The sequence below is a fragment of the Antechinus flavipes genome, chromosome 3, assembly GCF_016432865.1.
Source record: "Antechinus flavipes isolate AdamAnt ecotype Samford, QLD, Australia chromosome 3, AdamAnt_v2, whole genome shotgun sequence".
NCBI lineage: Eukaryota > Metazoa > Chordata > Mammalia > Dasyuromorphia > Dasyuridae > Antechinus > Antechinus flavipes.
Genome location: NC_067400.1, coordinates 382,141,737 through 382,151,606, shown reverse-complemented (window position 1 = coordinate 382,151,606; position 9,870 = coordinate 382,141,737). Strand labels below are relative to the sequence as shown.

Below are 9,870 nucleotides of genomic sequence, written 5' to 3'. Positions count from 1 at the left end.
GTGAAGCATGGTGCCTCACATATAGTAGATGCTAATATTTATTAAGGTAGCAGAGGGTTTGCTTGTATCTCTAAAGATGGAGAAGGAATCAGATGGGTGCCAATGAGCCATATTCACCTTGTCCATTGGAGAGAGAGTAGACCCTTGAAACAAAGGGGAAGCCCCAAGAAACATTGGGTGGTTCCATTGCTGATTGTGCCCACTACTGAAAGAGCAATTGACTCATGGACATCAAAAATTGTTGATGAGACTGATGCAGGATTTCAAAACCCTTAGGAATCATTGGAATCCCTGAGACATGATAAGATTGTTGTAGGACTTGAAAACTCTCAGGAATCATAGGATTCCCTGAGACATGATAAGACTGTTGCAGGACTTCAAAATACGCAGGGATCATTGGATTCCCTGACACATAAAGTAATAGACAATAGACTATCTCTTGGCTGCTGAAGGAGGTGTATGTGTAGTTGTTATTTACATATCCTTCTTGTAGGACTTCTGGAAATCTTTTACAATACTATGTTGATTCATATTGTTTGCTATATCACTACTTGCATGTACAATTCATGTTTGCTTCACCACATTGAGCCTGCACAGGCTGTGAGGAGTCATCACTGCTAACCTGTGCTTTATGTGTAATACTTTCCATGCTGATGGGTTTGTGTATATCTGTTTCTAGTAAGACCCATCAGCCCAGAAACCCACTAACAATATCTAGGTTTGATTCCCCACTTCCCTTTGGTGTTTTTCATCTCTCTTCCTGAGAAGTCAGGGAGGGCGTGAATGCCTATGTTCTAAAACAAAAGAAAGTGGGAGATGTAAAGGGCTGAAACTCCAAAAAGGTATGCTTAAATGGAGCACTTAAGGCTAATTATCTATTGATGATGCAATCTACATAATTGCTCTATTAGCATATATTTGGATAATGGCTCTCCTCACCATTGGTGCTTGCTGAATATTTGGTGTTAAGATAATCGTAGACAAGGATTGGAAGACAGGGAGAGAGGCCAGAGGACTTGACTGTAGAATGAGGAGGTGAGAGGCTGGAGATTCCAGACTCCAGAATCCAGGAGAAATTTTTGCCAAGCCTTGTGGCAGCTTACCTGCTTCCTTCACTTCTCCCCCTAAAGACCAAGGACTTTAATTTGTTCTGACTCTGGCTGACCCTGAAGTCCTCCAGGGAGCTAGCCCATACTTTACAATAAGAGAAATTCAATTTAAAATAACTGTAGACAAAATAAAATATTTTGGCATCTACCTGCCAAGAAAAAACCAAGAATTATATCAACACAATTACAAAACACTTCTCACCCAAATAAACTCAGATCTAAACAACAAGAAAAACATCAATTATTCATGTCTAGGTTGAGCTAATATAATAAAAATGATAATTTTTCCTAACTTGGTCTACTTATTCAGTGCCATACCAATCATACTGCCAAAAATTATTTTATAGAACTGGAAAAACAAAAACAAAATTCATCTGGAAGAAGAAAAGGTCAAGAATATCAAAGGAATTTATGAAAAAAAGGATAAAGGATGGTGGCATAGAAGTACCAAAGCTACAACTGTATTATAAAGCATCAGTCATCAAAACCATTTGTTCTGGCTAAGAAAAAGTGATGGCTTAGTGGAATAGATTAAGTACACCTGACACAATGATCAAGGTCTATAGCAATCTAGTATTTGATAAACTTCCAAACTCCAACTTCTGAAATAAGAACTCACTATGTGACAAAATTTGCTAGAAAAACTGAAAAATAATATGTCAGAAATTTGGCATATCTCACACTCCAAACCAAAATCAGTTTAAAATGGGTACATGATTTGGTCATAAAGGATGATACCATAAACAAATTAGGAGATCAAGGCATTATTTACCCCCAGATTTTTGGAGAAGGGAGGAATTTATGACCAAAGAAGGACTAGAAAACGTTATGAAAGGCAAAATAGACAAATTTGATTACATTAAATTAAAAAGCTTTTGCACAAACAAAACAAAAACAAGATTAAAAGGGAAGTACAAAGTTGGGGAAAATTCTTTACACTCAGTGTTTCTGATAAAGGTCTCATTTCTAAAATATATAAAGAACTGTGTCAAATTTATAAGAATAAGTGTAATGTTTTCTTTAAAATGTAATGTTCTCTGTTGAGGTTTTCTTGGGGTTTCTGGAGGCAGCCTTTGTTTCAGTTCAGTAATTACCATAAATGCAGCTAGTGTTAAAGTCCAAATCCTTTATTATCTCCTTCAAAGTCCTATCTCCTTCACTTGGGGCTCAGCTAATTTTCTGGAGGCTTTTTGGAGTCTTGGTTTCAGTGGAGAAGTGAAGGAAGAGAGCCTGCCACTAAGGTGGTGTGAGATGAGATGAATCTGTCTAAGTCCAAGGGCTTCTGCTCCAGAATTCTGTCTGCTTGTCTCTCTTGGTTGGTCTCTGAATTTCCCTGTCTGAGGCTTCTAGCTTATATCCTCACAGTGAGTACAAATCAATCATTATATCACCAGGAAACCATTATTTGTTGTAGGATTAAATTAATGCTAAACTAGATTTAACCATTGTTTCCTCAATTCCACTTAGTACCTTGTTTCAAGTTCTGGCCAATAACTTCTCCTTGTAGGATTAAATCAATCATACTGAACCATGCTAAATTAGATAACTATTGTCTCTATCAATTCCACTGACTTAGTACCTTGTAAGAATCCTTTGTTTCAAGTTCAAAGTTATGGCCCATAAAAATAAGAGTCATTCTCCAATTGATAAATGGTTAAAGGATGTGAACAGATGATTTTTCAGATGATGAAATTAAAGCTCTGTAGTCATATGAGTAAATGCTCTAAATCATCAAATAGACAAATGTAAATTAAAACAACTCTGAGGTACCACCTCACACCTCTAAGTTTGGCTGACAAGAAAAAAGTAATGATAATGTTGCAGGAATGTGGGAAAACTGGGACACTAATGCAATTTTTGGTGAAATTATGAAATGATCTAACCATCTGGAAAGCAATCTGAAACTATGCCCAAGGACAATCAAATTGTACACATCTTTTGACTTATTTTAGTTTTAACACTGTCAGAGACCATGACTGTTACCTCTGCATTATTTCTTTTTTTGTTGAAACTACTAATCTCATATTATCATGGCTGTAGTTCTACAATACTTGAATTGTTTCTACTTGCTTGAAATATTCTCTCTTTTACCTTCAAGACCTTTGAACCTTTCCTGTGACTTTTCATTTGGAAATCTCTTAAATATGGTGATTGGTGGATTTTTTTTTCATTTTCTATTTATTCTCTAGTTCTAAAAGTTCAGGGCAACTGTCTTTCAAACTTTCTCGAAATATAACACCCAGATTGTTCTTTTTTATCATGACTTTCACGTAGTCAAATAATTCTCTTTTCTTTCCTAAATGTTTTCTAAGTCAGCTGTTTTTCTAATGAAATATGACATTTTCTCTTTTTTCATTCTTTTCATTTAAAATTTTTTTCTTGATTTGTATCTTACAAAGTCATTAGCTTCATCATGTCCAATTCTAATTTTCGAGGAGTTCTTTTCTTCATTACATTTTTGGACATTCTTTCCTAATAGGTTTGCTTTTTATATAATTTTCTTTTATTACTAATGTCTTTTCCTGATTTTTCCTCTTCCTCCTTCATCTGATTATTAAAATCCTTTTTGATCTCTCCCAATAAATCTTTTTGGGCTTGTGGCCATTTTGCATTTTTTGAAGTTTGCATGTCACTGTTTTGATTTCATTGTCTTCTGAGTTTGAATGTTAATCTTGTCTATCATCATGTTTTCAGGTTCTTTTTTTTTTTTTTCTGTTGTTTTCTTGTTTTTTAAAGCAATCTATTTCTGGTAAATTAACTTTATATTAGAATCTGGCTTTGTTCCTAGGATGTAGGACATAATGTTTCAATCTTTTAAGTTTTTTGTGTTGTTGCTTTAAGAGTTCTATGGGGGGTTGGTGTCTTCAATTTTTCAGGTCTTTGTGCAGTGATCCAAGGCCATGTGTCACTCTTATAAGTTCATGAGTTACCTCAGGAAAACCTATCCCTCCCTGAGATGAGAACAGGAGTCCCTACACTTGTGACACTGCAAATTCTCTCATCCCCAATTGACTCAGAAACTCATGACCAACCTCATTCTCCCAGTGATGCAAGAATCAATTTATCTTTCTGTCCTGAAACTGAAATCAAGGACTCTTCTCTCTCCTATAAATGACCACAATTAATACTCTGCATCTGGAAATCATGAGTATTTCCTCATCTCTAAAAGGGAATGTTCCAGAATGTGCTTACTTTCCTCACCTGTAGCTCAAGCCTGGGATTTAGTTGGGTCAATTTGCCTGGACTTTGTGTTCATTGCCACCAAAGAGCATTGCAAATTATTTTCCAGAACAGTCACCCAAAATCCTCACTGAAAATTCCCAAAGTCAAAGCTTCTGGGAACAGATCTGTTCTCAAGGTCTGTTGCTTAGTGACAGAGTGTTATCTGAATTTTACTTCTAATCAGACCATTATCTCTGCAGGTAAGGCCTTTACTAGTGTCTTCCTAAGCTGTTAGACTGGCTGACTGCTTTATCATGATTTTCTCTATTTCTGCCACTCTCAAATTCATTTTGAGAAATTGTTTTAAATTATTTAGATGAAAGTTTGTAAGAACCAGGTATTTCCATCCTTAGGATTTCCATCCTTATTATTTATCTTCCTCAAATGTTCTTGTTAACTATTTTTTTCCTTAGTTATGAATCCATTTCATTTATTTCCTTCATTTTTTCTCTGCAATTCTTATTTGACCTGCTTTTTTCTTTATTTTATCTAGGAAAGCTTATGGGATCATGTACAGTCCACCGTTTGAAGTTTTTAGTAGTTTTCATGTCATTGTTATCTTTCACTTTGTGCTTTGATCTTTCTCAGTACTACAGTAACTGTTTATAGTTAGACCCTTTTTTATGTTTTGTTAATTCATTTTTCTAGCTTTCTTTCTTTCTTTCTTTCTTTTTTTTGCTGAGGCAGTTGGGGTTAAATGATTTACTCAGGGTCACAGAGCTAGGAAGTGTGAAGTTGTCTGAGACCCGCTTTGAATTGAGGTCCTCCTGACTTTAGGGCTGATGCTCTATCCACTGCACTACTTACTTGTCCCTCTAGCCTCTTTCTTAATCTACTTAATCTATTTGGGTTTTTCCATACTGCTATTTTTAGGGCAGGGTGGATGGGAGGAGGGAGCAGGGAGGAGTGGTTAGGATTTGGGTTTTTTTTTTAATGTTTTTCAAAATTGTGTAATGGGAGGTAAAGTTTTGGCTAATGCTCTTCTAGTCTGCACTCTGTACTTTGCCTAGAAAGGATTTCTGCTCTCCAGAAGCTACAGTCATCTTTTCCCTGGAATTGTGACTTGAAAATGAGTGTGAGCCATACAGTCACTTATCAGTGCCTGGTCCTGTATTTAGTACTGGTGACACTTGAAGTAATTTCCTGATCAGTTTTCCAATCCCCTGATTCTCTGTGGCATGAGTGCACCAAAATTGTACCACTACAATTGTAACTGTTTCCGGGGCCCATATCTAATCTTGCTATCACTTATGGGGCACCCCATCTTTCATCTTAGTGTCATATACATTTCCTTCTATCATTCTGAGTTGTCTTGAGCTGGAAAAAAATCTCAACGTGACTCTTGTTGGTTATATCACTTAAGAATTCAGTGTGTTCTGTAATTTTAGCATGTTTTAGAGAGGAATATTGGGGAAATTGGCTTTACTTCTCTCTCTATTGTCTTATCTTGGTCAATCCTCATGAAATCTGCTTTTTATCATGAAGTTGGATATCCCAGCTTGAATAATATGCTGCCACTTGGAGCTTATTAATTATTTCTTAATTAATTCTTGAAAATGTTGATATCTTGAAGTAAATGAAGTTGACTATAATGGAAAATCCTTTCTATTATTTGTGCCATTTTTGGTGAGTTGGAAAATATTGATATAAATAGAAAAAGAGATATGTTATATATTTTGGAGATTTGTTGCTAAATTTTGGGAACCCAAAAGAAATTGGATTAAGTTAGAGATATTTCAGTTCTTAGGAAGACTTCCTAAATTTTATGCAGGTATGATATAAGCAATAATATGTTATGGATTCTCATTAATCTATATGTTAGGATCATAGTACTGCTTGTGTTATCATCCCTATGTAACTGAGGTAAACATTCTTCTCAGTTACCTTTGTATCTCAGAATTCACTCAATCCTCAGTACACCATTTTTGCAAGGAAGAGTTGGTGAGTGTGATTTCCAACACTGTCAACAGTCTGAAATGGAGATGATAGACTATGGGATATGACATAAATCAATTTAGAGAGAAAAACATGGTGTCATATATTTCCTTTGGATATTTTAGTGGGGAAACAGCCTGGTGACATACGTACTTGAGAGTTGGATAAGGGAGGCAGCCAACTAAGGAAGGAAAATTGATTTAAAAATGTGATATTTTGAAATTTGCAGTGTTCAAATCTAACTTCTGTCTCAAAGGGTATAAATATAAAGTTATGAAGAAGAAAAAAATAAATTTAAGGTCTCAGTGACTTTTAATTGTGACACTTATACCAGTCCTTCCTGATTTTCTTCATTGCATCCTTTACATCCTTGTTTCTCAGACTATAGATCCAAGGGTTTAGCATAGGGATGATTGTGGTGTAGATTACTGAGGCCACTTTCTGTTGAGTGATGTTACTGCTTGTTGCATGTTGACAATACATGAAAATGGCAGAGCCATAGAGGAGAGCAACAGTTACCATATGAGATCCACAGGTACTGAAGGCTTTGGATCTGCCTTTGGCAGAATGGATGCTGAGGATATTGGAGAGGATGAAAGCATAAGAAATCACAATAGGTATAGTGGTTATCAATGTGCTGATCCCAACCAGAAGCATTGCCAAAAGTTCATTGAGGTGGGTGCTGGAGCAGGAAAGCTTCAAAAGAGGAGGAACATCACAAAAATAATGACTAATTACATTGTTTCCACAGAAGGATAGTCTGGTTAGAGCACTTGTGTGAGTGGTGGCTCCAAAGACCCCCACAGTATACACTCCTACCACTAGCAGGAAGCAGGTTTTCTGGGACATTGTGGTAGTATAGATCAGAGGGCTACAGATGGCAACATAACGATCATAGGCCATGGCTGACAACATGAAGAGATCAGCCATGGCAAAAGTACAGAAGAAAAAGAACTGTGTCAAGCACCCTGAGTAGGTGATGATATTCTTCTCTGATACAAAGCTAACCAGCATTTTGGGGGTAATGACAGAGGAGTAGCAAAGATCAATGAAGGACAAGTTACTAAGAAAATAATACAAGGGGGTTTGAAGATGAGAACTAGTTTTGATAAGTAGGAGTAAACCCACATTTCCCATCATGGAAATAATATATATTTGTAGGAAAAGTAAGAAGAGAGGGATCTGGAATTCTGGCTGGTCTGTTAATCCCATAAGGATAAATTCTGTCACTGTGGAATGATTTCCTGTATCCATCCTTTGAAAGTTGAAGTGGAAATCTGAGGAGATGGGAGAAAAAGGAATGTCATTAGAGATAACTGTTTGTAAATGTATGTGACAACCTAACGAATGATATAATATCTTCTTGAACTCAGAAACACCAAACAAATTTCCACATATATTGATAAACTATTAATATAATATTGAATCATAGCATCTAAGTCTGAGATTTCAAAAGAATTTTAAATATCCTTTAATCTAATAAATACCAACACAGTAAACTATATTTAAAATAAAAATAAATTTCATAAAATAAAAAAGCATTTCTTTCTGTAAAGAAATGTTACAAAAGATGTCAAAAGAACTTTTTATAATGTAAATTTGTCTTTTCCCCCAAACAGAATGATGAATAATAGTATTATAAGAAAAAATAAGACCTTAAAATGTCTCAAATGGAAATATTTAGAATGAATGAAATAATTGTGATGGATCTAAAGGAGACATCAAAGAGAGAAAACAATAATTATTGAATTTCCTGAAAACTGTAAGAAAGAAAAGAATCTAATTTTTAAATTTCAGAAAACATTAATTAATGCTTGTTTCCATTTCATGGGTGATAATCTAGAATTCCACTCTTCAAGACAAAAATATTGAGCTTCCAGACATTAATACCATAAAAATGGCAGTAAAGCAGTTAAGATCAATGATACCATGAATATGATGAAAACAAAGACCCATAGGAAGAAATATATTTATTCAAAGTGAAATCAGTCAGAACAATTAGGAGAATAAGATACACAGTGATTCCAACAAGATTTGAAAGAGCATAAGTAAAATAATTAAAACTGATTAATGTGAAATTATAATGTTCAAGTTTGCCCCAACGAAGAAATCTTGAGAAAGACATACTCATCTTTGCATATGCTGGAGCTAAGGATATGAAACCAGGATGTGTTTTTAACTTTTAAGTTTTGGGTTGTCTATTTGAAATCTCTTTTCCTTTTTCTCTCATTTTTATGACAAATGATGGTTTTTTGAAAGAGGTAGGAAAAAGAAATATTTTGGGAAATTCAGATGATTTGAAGAGAAATATTATCCACAAAATTTATTATAAAAAATGTAGGCATTATACTCCAAAAAAGCCAGTTCCATTTCATATTTTTTCCAGAAAGTATGAAATCATAGAAAAAGTGAAAATGAAATTTTTTAAAGGTTCACTCTATCCCACCATTCCTGAGAGGTGTACAGAAGTTTAAAGTCTTTGCTGTGAAGGATTGCCAGGGACTTTCTTCAACAGCAAATAAGTAATTAATATGTAAATTATTTTACAACACTTCCTGGATTCAGTGTGAAATTGGATAATTTGTCAGTCACAGAGTTAACATGAATCACTGACAGATTTGAACCAGGTATTTTTCACTCTAACCCTGGCCCTCTATGTCACCTTGCATCTCTTTTTTGAAGTTCTCATTGCTTCCATAAGAATAAAAGTTGAAATGATGATTTTTCTTGACTATTACAAAAACCCAGTACTAGTTTTTCTTCTTGATTCTCTCACCCTTGTAATAAATTCTTCACAAGATATCAAGAATAAACTTTCTAAGTGTACACCTGGCCAAGTTCATTACTCTTCTTAAAAATCATTAGTGACTTCATAGTATACATTAAGCAAATTTCAGATACCTCGATTGATAAAGTTCATTCACAATTTGTAGATACTGCCTTTCCATGCCAATTTTATGTTCCCTGATATGCATTCTAAAATTCATTAATACTCTTTGACAAAAATTTATTGATTGAGGAGCTCCTATTCGCTAAGCACAGGCAATATTATTAAATTTTATATAAAACACAGGATCTTAACCAACAAATTATTATCAAGCACCAAATGCCAGTACATGGAGATGCAAATGACAATGAATAAAACAACACTTGAAAGGAAGCATTCTTAAACCTAAGTTTCCATTCTTAACTAGAATGAAAAAGTCACTGAGAAAAACTAGTGTCTTTGAAAGACCTTAGGTGGAGTACCTGGATTCTAATCCTTGTCCTGCTACTTACTACTGGTGTAATATCGAACAAATATGTAGTCCAATGAGCTTCAAGTTCCTTTCTGGTTCTAAATTTATGATACAGCAATTCAACGAAGAAAAATAAATTATAAAGTATATGTTTCTAAGTATATTTTTTAAGTCTGATAATTTCTGATAGACAAAGATTTCTAACACATTAGGATGAATATTTCATTGCTTTTCTACTTCCTCATCCAGAAACCAACCACTGTAGGAAAGTCTTAAAGATTTAGTCAAGTCAAGTCAAGGTGTAATCAGACAGTAAAAGAACTTCTAAGTTTGGTCTAAAGTGGATATTCTTCCTAGTCATTATG

At 34.7% G+C, this 9,870-nt stretch overlaps 1 protein-coding gene across 1 annotated transcript; it reads right to left on the bottom strand.

Annotated features, from left to right (window-relative positions):
* Positions 1–6,578: 6,578 nt before the first annotated feature.
* Positions 6,579–7,520, bottom strand: LOC127557995 (olfactory receptor 8D1-like). The gene has a single exon (XM_051991246.1). The coding sequence runs from the start codon at positions 7,518–7,520 to the stop codon at positions 6,579–6,581; it is 942 nt and encodes a 313-aa protein (XP_051847206.1).
* Positions 7,521–9,870: the final 2,350 nt, after the last annotated feature.

Excerpts from the sequence above, each read along its gene's own strand:
- LOC127557995 (XM_051991246.1), bottom strand. The coding sequence starts at position 7,520 with ATGGATACAGGAAATCATTCCACAGTGACAGAATTTATCCTTATGGGA.